This window comes from Brachionichthys hirsutus, chromosome 7 (genome assembly GCF_040956055.1).
Source record: "Brachionichthys hirsutus isolate HB-005 chromosome 7, CSIRO-AGI_Bhir_v1, whole genome shotgun sequence".
In the NCBI taxonomy this organism is placed as follows: Eukaryota; Metazoa; Chordata; class Actinopteri; order Lophiiformes; family Brachionichthyidae; genus Brachionichthys; species Brachionichthys hirsutus.
In genome coordinates, this window is record NC_090903.1 from 5705226 (window position 1) to 5723536 (window position 18311).

Below are 18311 nucleotides of genomic sequence, written 5' to 3' on the forward strand. Positions count from 1 at the left end.
TTTCAGATTAAACATTGCTCTCTTTGTGAACCTGTGAACAGGGGAAGAATCTTGTTTCAAAGTTTCACTTTTTGCACACAGTTTCAAATGTCATATTAAATCATATCTCAAATCTTAGTTTAATATCAAATGCCCCAACATTAGAGGCCTGGTAATGACCATATGCATGGAATAAATACCCAAGTTCTTTATTGTTAAGGTCTTAGCCCACTCACAGGAAAGCAAACTGAATTTTATTTTCACAGTATGCGCCTGAGAGAATTTCCCATTCAGTGATGCAGTGAGGAAACTCTATTATGAAATTGAAGTGAAGTTGATTCATAATAAGTGTTTACAATTAGATTAATTTAGCGTAATCAAAGCTATCAAAGCACCAGATTCATAAAATGAGGAGCTTTTGGCTCGCCACCTGGATCCAGTTATTTGGCACTCCAGTAGGAAAATGAATCAAATGTGCATTCCTTTGGCACAGAGCCCCGTTAGGCATAACGATGCTGACCTACATGATGGTCTCTTATCCAAGCATAATTATGAGCCACACTAAATACTAATAAGGCTTCTCTGGGTTGTTTTGTCCTTCTTCTTTTTTTGTTATTATAGATGACAAATATGACAAAGTTCATGAAAACCCAGAAATTAGTTCAATGACAAAATTCATAGTCACACTCTGACTAAGAATTGTTTGTTACATTATTTATTGCCATAGAATTAGAATCGTCCTACCCATAAAGTAAGGCAGTGCAATTTCTGCTCTAAATACGTGTGATGTATTTGGCGCAGAGAAAATGGTTTTCCAGTTTTAGCAACTAATTAATGTTTTATCAATATTCATGAAGAACTCCACATTTAGAAAACTTTAATTAGCTGTATTATCCTGTGGCCATTTTTGAAAGTGTTATTCAGATAGTTCAGATTTCACCATAGCAACAACTAAAGTTTCTATCCAACAGTGTTTACTCTGTTGCTACATATTATGCTGGGTGGAAATCCGATATCATTCCAGAGGCAAACAGCTGATGGCAGGAACTTTTCAACCCGATGTATTTCTTATTTCAACAGCAGGTGTTTTAAATGTGGAGCATTGCTGATCAACAGCAACCGTTAGGCGTCCTTTATTTTAGTAGACCCTCAATTCACTCTTCCCTAACTATGTCGAGTATTCAAAGCAGAACAAATATAAAATAAAAATCCTCGAGTTCATAAATACCGACTGAATCATAAATACCTCTATCTGAATCCGCTCCACTGAAAGTGTTCGTCCTTGTCACATACCAAATGCCAAGTTCATGAAAACCCAGAAATTAGTTCAAAGACATAAATTCTGATTTTTTTATTATTTAATTTTTTTTACAGTTTCAGAGAAAGTAAAAAGAAATCCATGACCCTCTTCTTTGTCCATATCCGCTCCAATGTTTTGTTTGTTCTTCCCTGCTACTTGCCCATCATGCAGTTTCTATGTACTCTTGCTACTTCTGACAGATAATACACACCAGGATACACACATCCTGAGGAACCAGTAGAGGTCAGGTGAACTATTCATCCAGAAATAAATTGACTGTTTGACGTAGGTACAATGGGTGAATAGTTGCGTGAAGATGATGATGCTTTGTTTTCTGTTCAATGGATAATTGGGGAAAAATGTTGTGAATTGGCCTATGTAAATATTTTTTTTCTAAAATAATATGCCCTTTAAGAAATAGGAAACTGTTTGCCATTGATTGAAACCATGTTGTATTTCATCAACTGTGCTATCCCATCCTACTGCCTCCAGATTGCATACCTCCCTCCCATTGGCATGCCGATGGATACGGCAGACTGCTCCTTACAATAAATAAATATTATTATTTATTAGTATGTCACCTCACAGCAAGAAGGTACAGAGTTTGAATCCTATCATATGTTCTCTCCATGTCTCGATAGGTTTTGTCCGGTTTCGCCGGTTTCCTCCCACCTCCACACACATGAAATTTAGGTGAATTGATTACTTGTCCGTAGGGTATGGTATGAGTGTGTGCGTGAGTGGCTGCCTGTCTCTGTGTGGAGCCCCAAGATGTGTTGGCGACGTGCCCGGGGTGTACCCCGCCTCTCGCCATAGCCAGCTGGGATAGGCTCCAGCAACTTCCGAGATCCGCAAAACGGAAGAGCAGCTTTAGATTAAACGTCTCAATCGTCTCATCTACAACAAAATGGATGGGTATATATGTATTATGTCTAGTGAATTCATATTCTGTTACAACCATTTCTGAGACAGATGTTCTTTAACACAGGTTCAAATGTTTCCAGGCAAGCAAGGCTTGCGATCCATCCCATCAAAAAAGAGACACGAAAGTGAAATATGCATTCAGATTGTCACCTTTCAGCAGCCTTTTCATGCAATCATGGCTGCAGTGGGAGTAAACGATACTTACTCATCTTTTATCTTTCTTTTTATGATGCTTTACACTGTTGTCAATGTGATGTTTACTGAGCATGATGACAACAACGACAAACAACCTCACCTGCCCCCTCCCTCACACACCACCTCCTCTCCTCTCGTCATCTGTTAGCAGATAGCATGTTTGCAGCCTGGATGACATCAAAGTGGCTCTCACGCGCTGACATGGACATCTGTCAGTTTTTCAAGCAACTAGACTTTCGGGGGGGGGCACAGCTCCAGGTTACTAAATGCTGTTTGTATTACATATGTTAATCTAGACCTGGGCATTTTACGGCCCTTCAAATTTTACCTCGTGCATGGACTAAAACTGCATTCAGTGACAGTTCAATATTATGTATCTTTCTCAATGAGCACAAAGACAATATTGTGATGACTTTAGGATGCTAAGAACCTTCACACAACTTTCCAACAGTATATTAAACTCAAAATGTGTTTTAGAGTGAATGTGACTGAAAATGTTCACTAATATGAGTCACAAATGGTAAAACGTTCACATTTATTTTGACTTGGCGCAGGTTATCTTCTTGCTTCCTCTACTTCCGTATCGTTGATTCTTTAATGTTGGATTCTCTCACAGCTGCTCTATTCCCATGCTTTGCTGCATGGCTGATAGGCTTGTGTTTGAAATCTGCTTAGTAAGCATGTTATGCCATTTTGGGATCCTTATACTCCTTGTGTATACTCCTTATACACCATAATATTATGTTGAAGCACAGTACCGGTACGTTACACTCCGCAACGCTCTTACGGTAACGGTAGCCGTAATTCTCCGACAATCCACCAAGTGGTGTGGCTTCGTAATTTATCAGTCATACTAAAACATTTTGAAAGATTTTTGAGCGCCGTGTACCACATAAAATCTGTTCGAAGTCATTAAACAAAACCAGAATTAATGCATTACGTGCTCCGGGTTATAATGCGCACGGTCAATATTTTTAAAAAGAAGATTTAATGATTTTAAGTGTGCCTTATGGTCCAAATAATACGGTACTCTGATTTGTGCTTTAGTGGAGCATCAAGTATATGATTAGAATTAAAAGGTGATTTGGCTTCAGTGGTTCCTATTTTGAGTTGTATTTGAGATGTGAGTCCCATGAGACAATTAAACACGTATGAAAATGAGCTGACAGCATGACAAATCAGCTCTAGTTTGAGCTACACGCCCATTGCAGCAAAGTATAGGCTCTTTTTAAGGGCGTCATTCTGCAGCTATCATTGAGCCTGCTTCACTTTCTGAACAGTTGAGCATTTTATAATCAAAAGAGAAACTCCAAAGTGAAGAAATTGCTTTGCATTCTCTCCATTATTCCCAATACAAATTCAAAGGAAGATGACACCCCCCATCCCAATGCCCCTCCTGTCCCTAATCCTTTCTCTCCTCAGTCCATGCCTGCCACACCATCATCAGATCTCAGATCAGAGGGTGAGAGACTGGCCTATAGGTCAGCGAAGTGGGAGGGCTGACCTCCTCAGAGCTCAGTATGTCCTTGGTACAAAGTCCTTTCAAGGGCTGGACTTGTCCAATGAAAACAGATTTTCTGTGTGTCTAAATCTAGCTTCACTTTGGACAAGCGCTCTTTCTTTGTGGACATTCCTAGTGGCAATCTTAATTTAATTGTCAGCTGCATAAACACTATTTAGCCATCTCATTTGAAAACCATTTGTTTATGCAGACTGAGTAGGTAAACGTACAATATCATGTGTGCAGGAGGACGCATTTGTATTCATACCCACACTACTAAAAGCCGAAAATCTTCATTTGCTTAAAATATGGCACAAACTGTAAATTGAAACATAGTGTTTTCTCAGGCTAATGCGACACAGGCCTTGACCTCTCATGGCTCTACTGTTAATTAACGTTGGATGCTTTTTTGGAAAGCCAGGATTCATGGCTTTACATTGTGGGGAGCTTTAAAGTGTTTGGGCCCAGACTGTGTGGATAAACAGATTCATAAATAAAATATGGTATAGATGTAAATTCCTTAAATGCACGTGTGGTACTGAAAATCTAGTTATTGATTAAAGCACAAAAAAATAAAAAATACCATTAGATTTCATGTATGTGTGTTTGTAAGTCTTTGTATTTCACTTTACCATAATATATAAAAGTATTAGATTTAAAGTGTCTGCTGGAAGTTCTTTAATTATTTTATGATTTGCTGAACATAAATAGATCAATATCAATTTCGTCCATGCCGTGCAAAGAGGGGCTTCATGTTACGTACATTGGCCCAAACATTGACAGCAGTGGGAAATATCTATCCTTCAACAAAAACAGCCTTCCAGGTTTCTGGAGTTATCTGTCTGCCTACGGTAGCTGAACTATTTTCTTCTCATTCTCCTTCTTCTCTCCCCATTTTTCCGTGGCTCCTGAAGATGCTGCAGTCTGCCGTTCATTTCCTCTCAACATTGCATCACAGGAGTTCACAAGCATCACCAGAGTTGTTCAAATGGGATGAGATATCATCAGTGTTGTGGAACTGAGCGCCGTGAAGGCAATCAAGACACCCTTAGCTTCCATTAACAAATACTTCATTAAGTCCATTAAATTCACAGTTGATAGAAACCTCCCAAGCTTTAAGTATTTTTATTATATTAATACAGAATAAAAGTGATGTAGAAATCCGAAGAAAAATACTTGCCCATTGGTATACTATATGTTTTACTTACAGTACACAGCACAGACTAAAACATTCACTATTGTTTTTGGAGAACGCGTTTGTTATGATTCATTAATAATTATATACTTACTATGCTTCCGAAGGGTCATTGCTGCAACAGTACATCAAGCTCCATTCAATATATGCAGTTAATAAGGTTGGGTCGCTTAGTGAACATTTATTTTCTATGTAGTGCTTTGGGAAATGTGGTTATGGCTTAATTTATCATCTGTTATGATTCTGTGCAAATCTCCTATCTCCATTTATTTGGGCAAGAAAAAAAAAACATCAAACAAAAAGTTTATAGAGTCAAATTAAATGCAATTTTAAAATTAGCATGGTTTATTTTATGTGTGGTGAAGATCATTTACATATACATAGAAAAAAACATTTTTATTACCCATCATAAATATGTTATTGTGCATATTGCTGTTGTGCAGAAATATAACTTTATCAGAACTAGCCAAGCTTCAAAGGCTGAATGCAGAGAATGGCCTGGAGGATATTGGGAGTTAATATCCAGAGATATGTGCACGTACAGTGGAACCTCGGTTCTCGGACATAATCCGTTGTGTAATATTGTTTGAAAACCGAAACTATTTACCACAAGAAATAATGGAAACTAGATTAATCCATTCCTGCACACCAGATAAATTCCCATTTACATGTCTACAGTTAATATGTACATTAATATGTAACTGCGTGTATATAAACAACAGACAACACATAAAAGTATAAATAGTACGAAAAATTAAAGCATAATAAAAGTTAATTGAATCCAATTCTGCATCATTTAAATACAGTTTGGGCTGTGGTGTCGGGCGGGAGGTGGATCGAGGGAAGGGTTATTCCTTTGAAAGGGAGTTCTCCTCCATAAAGTGACTGGGTGACTGTCTTGCATTTTTTTTCCCCCTAGACTTTCTCTTTAGTCTTACTCGGGTAGATTCCGCCTTTGTTCGCGTGCCTTTGGTTCACCTCGGTGCCACTCGTGTGTTTGAACTCCAAAAATCTGTTCAACTTCCGAGGCATTTTAAACTCCATTTTTTTGGTTGAAAACCGAGTTGTTCAACCACCAAGTATTTTGAGGTCCCACGGTACTTTATTCTAGGCGACCACTGGGCTGCATCTAAGAACAATATCTCCTTTGACGTCACTCACTTTAATTCTACCCGCCCAGCTCTACTGGCCCTCCTTTGCTTTACCTTGTTACACTATACTCCTACGTAATTACCTCCTTCGCATTCGCGGTCTACACGTACCACCTATCCCTACCACACCAGCAAGTTTTAATGCACTCAAAACAGTAGCTCTGTTCATTCGGCTTTAGCCATGTTAGATGATTATAAAATGTTTTTGTAATTGTGAAGCCAGGACTTCACTTCTGCCAGAGGCCAAATGTGGGATGCAATCCATACCAGATCTCACTTTGTTCTCACATTGGTTCTGCCAGGAAGACGTGGGATATGCAAAAAGTTGATTTGTCTTTATACTGCATATGCCGTTATTATCACCTCCAAATCCAGAGTGGGCATTTGACTTTGAAGCCTCTTTGATAAGGTGCTTTTGAAAATTAAAGGAGGCCTTGAAAGAAATTAATTAGTTAGTGGCCTTTTGAATAAAAGGTACCATATGTTAGCTTCCACACGGCAAGGCCAACCCCCCGCAACCCTATCTCTTCCTTTTTAGCTTTTATTTAACTTCCTTGTTTTGTTTTATATATATATTGATTGATTTTGTTTAGTTAATTTGAACTTGAGGGGAGGATTTTTATGTAAGCCCTTTCGGCTTGTTTTCCTCTCCTGCACTATTATTTGCCTTTGTAATGTTTTGTTTATGTTTATTATTGTGCATATTAATAAAATGAAATGAAAAATGAAATGAAGCTGATTTATGGAAATTAAAGATATGTCTGATGAAAATTAATATAATACCATTTGTTCCTATCAACCACTTGGGCTGCATACTCTCATGCTGTGTCATCAGGAGTTACAGTATAGTTACTGATAATTCTACCCTCGAAGCTGTAAATGCCACAAATCTCCACTGAGACACTTAAACAGTGTCGGTATGGATGTTTACTAGTCCACATATGCTCTGGGTTTCCCTTCTGTAGAGGGATATAAGGCTTTGCATGTCCCTTTTGCATTGTATCCAACATTTCTTGCTGACTTTGAGCTCCTGTTTATAACAGCAGTTTGATTCATGCTTACTATCTATATTCCTCACTTTGATCCTTATCTTTATGCCCACCTGGAGTTTATTCTTCCAAAATGCAAATGAGTTCTAATACTACACATCATGATCTGCATTTCTTACACAGTCATTGAAATCATTTTAATGAATGGTGCAAATTCAAATATTTTTCCTCAGAATTACTTCACATATACATGTAATACATGTAATGATATATTTTTTTTCTTTCAGTTCCTGATTCCTTTGCACACTTCATTTGGTGATAAGAAATAAGCACCATCAAAATAATCACATGTGAGGCTCTTCATCAAAGTGAGGCTCAAGGCTTTAACGATAACAGATATTAGATGGCATGAATTCGAAATAAAAGCCACTGAAATAGCTGAAGATGTGATTACCAACAAAAGGATATTGTTTCCATTTATGCAGCCAACAGTTATATCATTTGATCATTTATTTTCTTCAACCACTCATCCTGTATAGGGTTACTGGGAGGGGGATGGAGCTCATCAGTATACTTTGGGTGCGAGGTGGTGTTCACTCTGGAGGAGTCACCAGTTCATCGCAGGGCTGCATAAAGAGAAACAAATTATTGCATTCACGCCAAAAGACAATTTGGAGTCACAGGTTCACACATATATAATGCTTTGGTTGGGGAAGAGAACCCACGTAGAACCAGGAAGAACGTGCACACTCCACACAGAACAGCCCCTGGTCTTCAGGTGAATTTGAACCTAGGACCATCACTACCCACTTCACCACCGTGCCGCCTGTCAATCATATGCCGCTTTTTTAGCTCGATAAATTAAATATTGATTTCCGAATTCTTTGCAATTTGCTATACAAGTAGGAGACATAGTGGACATAGTGGATATGTAAACTGTAAATCAAGGCAAATGAGACATAGAGGTCTGTTTCTTACAACAGCCTGTCTCCATTCAGCCTTGGTTTCCCCTTCAGTGGTGGTAAATTAAAGCACTGGCCATTATTATATTTGCCTGTTTTTCATGGTGGTTCCATGCTCAGACAACAAAGCCCTGGGTCAACCCCAAAAAACCCTGACTATATCAGACTAGAAGTGTACCAACAGCTGTACAGAGTAGTCGCACAGTGTAATAGTAGGAATATATTTGGCTGTTGATTTTTTCTGTCATGTACTTTACCTGCTTATTTTAATTCTGTCAATCGTGTGTGGGTCAGGTAGAGGTCGGTCAGTTTGTCTCACTGATGTGAATTTCTTTCTTTTGTCTTTGCCTCTCTCGTGGACAGTCATGTAATTTCAACTGATACTGAGCAGGGGCCCTCATACATAAATATGAGCAGATGTCTGGTTGCATGTGCCCTCAATTCCGAGTAGTATCATTTTTATGGCCCTCTAAATGCTCATTCTTTTACACTGAGAGAATCAGTGTCACAAGCAGACCTCTCTCTCTCTATCGCACAGAGGTATGAATAATAAAAGGGAACGATTTCCAACCAGAACTGGACAGTACTCGTACGTTATGTGCGCAGGCTGGAATCTGCTATTATGAGCATCATCATCTTTTGGATTGGATTTTTGGAGCCAATTTACTATATTTTGAAAAGAGAATGAAGCTTAATATGCTACTGATTGGATCTTAATGAGAACCTGAGGACATGCAGTAGCAACTTGTCAATCACTACGAAGCTACTACGTCCTAAAGCTTACCCCTAATCATCATGTTTTTTACTATAAATTTAACCGCAGTGTACAAAAGGAGATGAAAAAAGTTATTTAATTTACATTGAATCCAAATCTTTCTGTAACCAACAGCGTTGCTTCATACTGGGCACTGGAAGGACATTTAAGTCTCCATTAAATTGGCTGCTTCACTTTTCAGACCTAGAATTTGATCATGCAATTTGATCAGCGCACAGGTACACGCTACCTCTGCGCTGTAGTTTTGGGCTTGATCGACTGCAAAAGCTGCCCATGAACCAGTGATTTGAGCTGCAATCAGTTCAATATCCTTGGAGTTGCTCCACTGCTCTTCCTTATCCACAGGCTGCATCATTTGGTCCTTTCTTTTTCCACTTGTCTCACCTCAGTCATGTGCATGCATGGTTGACGGACATGTAACCTCTGTCTTTTTTTCTTCAGCTGCAAGGCCTGCATTGCATGTACCGGTAGGATTAATTCTACAGAACTGCACAGTCATAGAAAACCCGTCATTATAGCCAAATCATTGTAGCCAAAGAGAGAAGGCTTCTCTGTTTGTTCCAACAACAGGATTGCCCTCCTGTACACACAAATCTGTCTTTCTGATAAGTAAGCACAGATTGACATGAGACAAGATGAGGTTGTCACCCTATTAAACTGCTAAAGGTTTAAGAGATATCTGGACTATTAGCCCTTTGGGTTACTTTTCTATATCTGGTGCACAAAACAATGCCTCAGCAGCTGCGGCTCTTTAGCGTCACCGATCGCTGGGTTGGTGGTCTGATCTCCAAATCAAGCCCCAACTTCTGTCCAAATCTCAGAGGTGCCTGAATTTGTAAAGCTCTTTGGAGGGAATTATGATACTCTTTACTTTTGAATTACTCTAATTGCAATTTATTTTGGCCTGCATTGAACTGGCAACTTGTCCACGGTGTACCACGCCTCCCAAGCCAAGTCAGCCTCTGTATTATCCCACCCCCAATGACCCTTCACAGAAACAAAGAATTAAGGAATGAATGAAAGAACGAACAATTATTTAACTTAAACTCAACAAAGTTCACACTGTAATAAAGACCAGGTTGATAGCTGACATATATCCATAAGCATTTTGCTGCGGGGGGGGGGGGGGGGGGCATGTCATCATGGTATCGCCTTCACTGTTGGTCTTATTGCTGCTGCAGACTAATGCAGCCTCATGCACCATAGGCCATAAGCAATAGCTGCAGTTTCTGCAGTCCAGAGTTGCTATTTCTTTATTCTATGTCAGACATTACCTACTACAGCTTGGGTGATTGAGGATTTACTGGTTGGTGGCATATTTTCATACTTGATTATTTTACAGGACCACAGAGGAGGACAGGGATGTTCTGCACTGGTTTATTCATAACAACACAGATCCCCCATCCCAAGTTGCAACAGTGCATTCAAACAGCTTATCCTTAATAAGCTGTTTTGCAGCACATCATTGTCACAAAGTTGCATGTAAGCATAGCCGGTGATGGTAAAACCTTAATGGACACTCAGATATTATTGTAATAGCAGTTGTGCTACGGCATATATAAAAATGGGTGGAGGAACTTGGGCCATTAGGTTCCAGGCTTCTCATGCACTCTCTGCCTCTTTCCATCCCCCATTTAGCATAATGACACTCAAACAATCAGTGCTAACATTAGAATATGGAGTGTGGTATTATGCAGAATAAAATGATGTTAATGTGTCATATTTAAATATCCTGGTCTGTAACCAAGACATGCTCATTCCAGCAGCAGCAGCAGGTTGCTAATTCAGACAAAGAGACCAGGAATGGCCTACTTGCTTAAATAATTACGGCAATTAGCAAAGAGGATTTAGGATTCATGATCTGATGCATGGATTGTAAGACCACACATGTGGCCAGCATAATATCATGGACATGGTTGCATCTGAAAGTTCTCCCCTTGTGTTTTTGATTTTCTAAACATAGGTTCCATCTGCAAACAGGCCAGGAGGCTTGGCGCTACAGGGGTATCACCCTGGGTGTAGTGCTATTTATTCAGCCAGCCGAGACAAAGTCCTCCCCAGGCAGGATCCCATCGTCACTGTGCCCATTCATGAGTTTCACACCTTTGCCTACCTGCTCACGACTGTGTCTGCAGCATGAGAAGGAGACAGCTTCAGCAGGGGAGACACCTTTTTTCCCAAGGTTGACCCATCTTTTCTGTCATCCCCTGCTGCTTAACAAATGATGGAAAACTGTAGGCTTTCGGGATCTCACGTGGAATGTCTCACGTGTGTGCTGTTTAATTAACATTAATGCAGTAGAAGCGTAGTTTCCCCTCCCATAAGCATTGTGGATACAGTGTCCTGTTCTTAATGCACTGTGAGCTGAACCAGTGTGCAGAGATGCTGAGAGGAGGGGTGCTCCAGTTTTAAGTGACGTGATAGATTAGGGAGGAGCCCTAGCAGCAGAATAATTTCCCTGGTGACCAATTTCTGAACACTCCCTGAGCTAAGAAAATCAGCAACAAGCCAACATGTCAGCCAAAGCCTCATGCCATGGTGTGGGCCAACCTGCTGACTCACTTCTAATGAGCAGCCAGAGACAGATATAAGAACCCAAACCAGGAATAATAATTCATAACTGCTTATATACCGCTGACTTTCCTAATTAACACTGGACCTGATGCAATGCAAGCAGATGCACCCTAACAACCATCAACATATCTTCTATGGTGGCTTGTTATTGATGGGAACGAAAAATAGAGCTTGTGATGCTTGCAGTGCTGCACACACACACACACACCTCTGAAATCTAATGTACTGCTGATTATATTGTTAATGTCTTAAATGCTGTGTTGACAAATTAAGGGACATTAATTTGTCAACACAGACATCTTCATTAAAGGTGGGATTTATTTCCAGTTCTATAAACAGTTGACTTGCTTGTTTGAACATTGCGTACTGTAATGTGCCTTTTCAATAGTGCAAGTTAATTTAACAAACGCAGGTGAGAACCCAAATGCATGACAATAGAGGGAAAATCCAGAAACCGAACGTTATTGCCAAAAAACTGGTAGTCAGTCCAAACCTGCAGAAATATCAGAAGAGCGGCAGGTAAAGGGAGAGTTCCAGAAAATCAGGCATTGCTCTCACCCGATTCCAAGTTTACAGGTCTGATCACATGATTGTTTAATTGTAAATGTAATTTTACTTTAACAATTGACTTTAAAAAATGATATCCATATCCTAATACTATTGATTTATATCTGAAATGAAAGCTATTTTTTTAAGTAGGTATCAAAAACAACCACCATCTTTGTCTTTAATTTTGATATTCTGTTGTGTCCATGTAACAGGGTTTGATATTTTGTCCTTCTATGAGTTTTATGACAAAGAAATGAAAGTATAAAATCTAATGTGTTGTTTCACCAGGAAAATGATCTGTGCAGTTTGCTTCTGTGATTGTTCCTTGTTTGAACTTGGCGACATTGGAGGTATGCCATCTCCTGATGGTTCTTGCATTTCATAACTAAAGGCTTTCATGATTTCATGAGCATGTTGGCATTTACAAAAAATGATTATCAATAAGATTTATTGTTAATGCACGCTTTTTGTGAAGTTTATTGCTGGCCGATTTATAGAATGTAAGGTGGAACAACTACAAGAATCCTCTGCAGGCTTGGAGTTTATTGGAGATATACGTCCCTTCATTTTTAACAATAGCCATCCATTAAAAAAGTAAGTGATGTCTGTATGTGCCACAAAGGTGCCAGAACTTTATAGCCTCGTGTTAAGTGATTACCCAATAAAGAGATCAATACCCTTTAATGGATCAGATGGAGAACTAATAAAAAAAGATATTAATTGATTATGCTGATAGCAGGTCTTTACAGCCGTTCGTGTGTTAAGGTTTAGTTTCTGAAGTCACAACTTTTCATCGCATACTTAAAATAGAATCCTCTGGCATAATTTAGAGAGTAGCAAAAAGTATTGTGAAGAGTATAAGCACCTTTATTATATGATTATAAGGGCACTGATATGAAACACTGCTTTTCATTTGTGCATCTGTGTGGATTTGAATTTTGTTGTCTTCAATATCAATATGCCTCTGTATTTGCCATGGGCAGACCTTGGCACAGGACTAAAAATGGCCATGCTTTTCCACGCTTCATCATCTGAGGTTTATGTCAGACCCAGACAGTCATCTGGAAAGGTCAACGCTTCGCTAAAAGATTTAAATCACCCCGCAGAAGAAAGATTCACCTTGACGGGCGGAACCTGGGAACTCGTAAATAGGAATCCAAACAGAAACTCATTCGTCTTTGTTTAAAGTAAGGACGCATGGACCATTGCATTTCAAAGCAGCTGTCATACGCTGAGATGTTTCAGAGAATAAACCTTTCTATGCAATTATTTACTTTTACAATATTATATATATATTTTATTTAAAGCTCCAAAACAAAGTGATCTTGGGACAGCTGTTGGCATCACCATGTTTCTAAACTGACAGGCTCAGTGTGGCAAAACAAACTGTTGGCTTTCATTTTACAGACGGAACATTTGACGCATGGATGTTATTATTTGATGAATCACTTTTTGTGCTTAGCTGTTCTATATTCATCCAGTTGTGAGCTGCATGTGGAAATGTTTTCCTTTTTTCATAACATTTGTTATCTTGTAATATTAATGCCGTGGCCACGCCTTTTGATGAATGCAGGAACTAAAGCACATATTCAGCTGCTTTTGAGGACAAATGGGACCTTTGAAGGGGAAAAAAAAATCATTTCTCTTTACTGTTTATTAATATACTTAAAAAGATGAATGTGGAATGGGGGAACTTACAACAAGGCCTATGCATCATAATATATTTGCTCACGGAAGTGAAGAATAATGAAACTATTTTCGGCTATGAAGCCATGCTTGAATAATATGTCTGCTGCAAAGTGCTACAAAGTAAGAACTATTACAAGGTGGTTACTTTTTATAATCTTTTTGGAAAACACAGTCGTAAATATATGTAGGGTTTTTTTCCCTTATTTTTTGAAAGTTATCATATTCTGATTCTATATCTGATTTGTTTTGTGCAAGCACTTTAGTGGCTGGCGGGATGATTATTGATTAATTATATTGATCAAAATGTAGCTGCAATAGCATTCTGGTGTTCGTAGTTTAATAATTACGTATTTGAATCAAATGACCTGAGAAGCTTCTGGCTGTGATGATGTTGTCTTTAAGACGCCACTGGGTCACCGTTAGCAGTATGCATTAACCGTAAAGGGAATTACATTTGTTTATGCTCTATTTATGTCCGTTCAAAAGACTAAAGATGGGTATCGATGGGTCGACGCATGCTTTATTGATTTGAAAAAGGTTGAGTTCATGGATAAGTTCTATATATAATTGTGGAAGATGATTCTGAGTGTGACTTTGGGGCGTGGGGGGGACAGAAGGATTGGATCAATTGAACTCATTTGGATGCATGTGTTGATGATCATTAAGCAGCAAGCTATGCATGCATTTATGAATTCAGATCCATTGCTCTCTAAGGATGCATAAGCGAACTATGACTAGATCTGGACACTAAGTATGAGCATTACTAATGGGATAACTATTGCCATTACCACAGTACATGATATGAGTTGATGGGTTTGTTGTCCACTTATTGGAAGGTCAGTGGTTCTTGCCTGCCCCAGTATCTGTGAGGGATGGACCAAATGCAGAAAATAAATATCATGACATTGTACGACATATAATTATGTTTTTGTTTTGTTTTTTATCTGTGTTCTACCTGATCCTGATAAATGTGTATATGTGTGGGGTTTAAATATAGCTCTCCTTTAACTCTGTAGGAATGTAGGAATTCAAACACATACTTTAAATGGTTCCTTTTGAAACATACAAATAAACAAGTTAATGAAGTTGTGGTAGATACCAATAAACAAAAGAGGACCTGGAATGGTTGCAACATTCAGTTGTAAACATCTTAATTTCCCACAATGTGCTGGTGACTCGTCCGCGGTGTAGGTTGGTAAAGCAGTCGTGGATGAGATGATTAAGGGCTTGGTTGATAAATGGATGGATGGAAGGACATCTTATTTTTTCAGTTGTTGTTTTTATTGTAGCTCATTAAATAGAAACTCCAACCTTAGTGTGTTTTGCTGAGAAAGCAAACTGAGGTCCTACCTTTTAGGTAGAATGAGTTTAACTCTGTTTGATTACTTAATGAAATGGATAAAAGTGACTGTATAAATGTAAACATGCTTTGACTGTCATTTCTCTTGTCTTGTTTTGCACAGGCCTTCCCATGTATATCCACTGGTATCTATGGTAAGCGTAATTACTCTATTTTTGTACCTAATTTATTTTTTTTGTATTGCTTTAAATGTTTTATCAAAACAATATGCATTACTGAGTATTGCCCTCATTAAATGTCATTTATGTTATGTAAGGCTTTGCCTTTAAAGAATGCAGTTGAAGTATACAAACAAGTTCACCTTACACCTTGTTGCACAAAGACACAACTGAGTATAAACTGAACAAAGTTTAGGCCCTGAACAATGTTTGTGCTCCCTCGTGGGATCTGGCCTGTTATGCAGCAGGGCATCATTGCCAAAGAGCAAGTTAACTAATTAACTTAAACAAAGTCACATTGAAAACATGACAAAGTAGTTGGTGTAACCAGGCTTTGAATGTATGATGATGGCGAAGATTGCAAATACAGGAGACTACAGGAGTGCTACATAAAGTGGTATGCCAACCACTGAATATGCACAAGGAATCTAATAATCCCAGTTGGTACCAAATGTAAAGATTCAAACCTGGTTTTGTTTTTTTTTACCTTTTTTTCTCTCTTCCTAACCCTAACCCTGATTTCAGAGCCCGAATAACAATTTCAACGCTCTACCAAATTAAGGGAAATGAGCAGCATACTAACTTGATGACTGTTTTAGCTGACTATAACAGCACATCCTGCTGGCTTAGTTTTACCTCGTGTGGAGAACCATAAAGCCTTGGAGGATCTCTGAGCCCAGCTTGAGGGCTTGACCATAGAAACACACTTAAGACAGTCCCCTTGAGCCTGGGCCGAGACCTCATATATGGATGGTGTGAAGGCAAACAGTCATAGCCTCTCATTCCCGTTGAAATCCATAATCTCAGCAATAGGTTACACGCTCTGGATCAGGTGCATACACCCCAGCCCACACTGACTGCAACCCAGGCTGGTTTCCCTCATGATTCAACTGACACTTCAATGCTCAGCCACAATACTGCAGCTCCTGTCATTCTGGCCTTGGGGTCTACGTCTTGCCCATACATAACCAGATAGATGCCAGCACGCTCAGCTCTGCAGCTCATACAGATCCAGCTGTTTGATATTCATCAGAACAGCCTTCCCCACTGCCCATTGTCCATATAAGAGCCAATGGATACTCGAGGAGAAATGGACTCTGTCCCAGATGCACACTTTTTCTTTGCAAACAGGCTTTGCCATTATTCACACTCATGCTTAGGCCATATCCACACAATGTAATCACCTTCCCATGCTATATGGAATCAACGTAATTAATTATGTTACATGGTTACTACAGTATTTTATGGTCACTCATACCCTAAACAAACTCATAGTCAACCTTCTACCAACTCTGAATTCTGTCATGTGTCAATATTATACACAAACCCTTACAGTAAATCACTGATTGTAGAACCTGAAATACTTCTGCTGTTCTTTTGAAAGCAGATATATGCATACAGCAACAAAATATGACTACTAAAACCAGTTGTCTCACTTTCTTAACCAGTTTCATTGTTTAAAAAAAACATATTTCATTGCAATTAGAGATTAGAGACAATTGATTCAAGAAAAAAAAAACAATAGCCATCGTTAAAATACCAACAACGGGGCTTTTTACGAAAAGAAAAAATAAACAAACATACAATAATTCTGCAGCACGGAGGCGCAGTGGGTGGCGCTGTTGCCTTACAGCAAGAAGGTCAGAAGTTAAAATCCAACTTGGGATCTTTCTGTGAGGAGTTTGCATGTTCTTTCTATGTCTGCGTTGTTTCTCTCTGGGGTCTCCGGCTTCCTCCCACCACCAAAAGTGTGTGTGTGTGAGAGTGATTGTCTGTCTATGTGTGGCCCGGCAATGAACTTGTCTCTCGCCAGTAGACTGCTGAGATAGGCTCCAGTAGGTTCCACGACCTGGATTCCGGATAAAGTGTTTAAGAAAATTAATAAATCGATGAATCAATAGACATACAGTACATCAAGTCTGTATATAAATGCATAGCTGGTACAGTTAAACCTTTATGCAGATGAATGATGAAGATCCTGATAATACAGCATTATATTTACTTGTGAGCAAAGACCAGGTTGTGTTCTAAAAAGACTCCTGTGTTGATAAATCACCAGATGTGCATCATGAACAGAACTCTAACAAAAAATTTCTACCCATCACTTCTGCAATTTACAGAGTTTTCTGAAAAGCATCTCATCATTTCTTATCACCATATCACTTGGAGTCTATAGTCTGTTTCTGCCACCTGTTTATGCACACTACAGCTACTGCTGAAGTGTTAATGCTCATCCATCACCTTTCCTCATATACAGTAGTCCCTCGATATAATGCGGTTCATTTTCCGCGACTTCGCTGCTTCGCGGAGTTTGTTCTTGCTACAATATGTTGTGAATCTGAACATGTTATATTGCAATATCACTTTATTTTTTTAAACCAGATTGGTACTTACAATAACTGCACCTCCATAGAATAATGCAACTGAATATCTGCACACAGCAGAGGGCAAAAAGAGGAGGGGCTTTCAGTAACTACACTTATAGCATTCTGCAGAGATGTTACGCTCTAAGACTCCTGGCTGTGCCCCCATGAGAACTGCCATGTTCTGAAAGAGGCCCTGCTCTCTTGTCAGGGGCTTTGACATTTTCTGTACATTTTCAATGACCTTTAAGGTCAAGTTCCATTTCAGCAACTTAAACATAAGCTGTTTAGGTTGGAAAGCACATCATCCCGGTCTATTTCTCTGCGATAATTTTTCTCTGTGTGTCTCTGTAGAATACGCATAGATATATAGCCACAGTTTTATATATTTGCACATGGCCAGGTACCCTAGTATTAAACTTGTGCACATGTGGTAGACCAATTTTTATACTGGAATTGTAGTCAATAACAGATCCCGTGCCTTCAGCCGTGTGATGGAGAGGGATCAAGAACAAGTTATCCTCTTTGTGGAGAGAAAAAAACTATTTGTTAGGACAGCTAATGCTAATTGACAGTATCTTTCACACCTCCATATTCCAGAAGACCCAGTCGCCATTGACAGATGATGCCAGAACAGGGAGGTTGAA

General features: G+C 39.1%; 1 protein-coding gene across 1 annotated transcript in view; it reads left to right on the forward strand.

The window, feature by feature from the left end:
- The window catches only part of macrod2 (mono-ADP ribosylhydrolase 2), a 351161-nt gene that overhangs the window by 259077 nt on the left and 73773 nt on the right, over nt 1-18311 (forward strand). The window contains exon 7 of the mRNA XM_068741582.1: nt 15247-15277. Within this exon, the coding sequence (XP_068597683.1) occupies nt 15247-15277 (31 nt within the window). The remainder of the gene's footprint in view (nt 1-15246; nt 15278-18311) is intronic.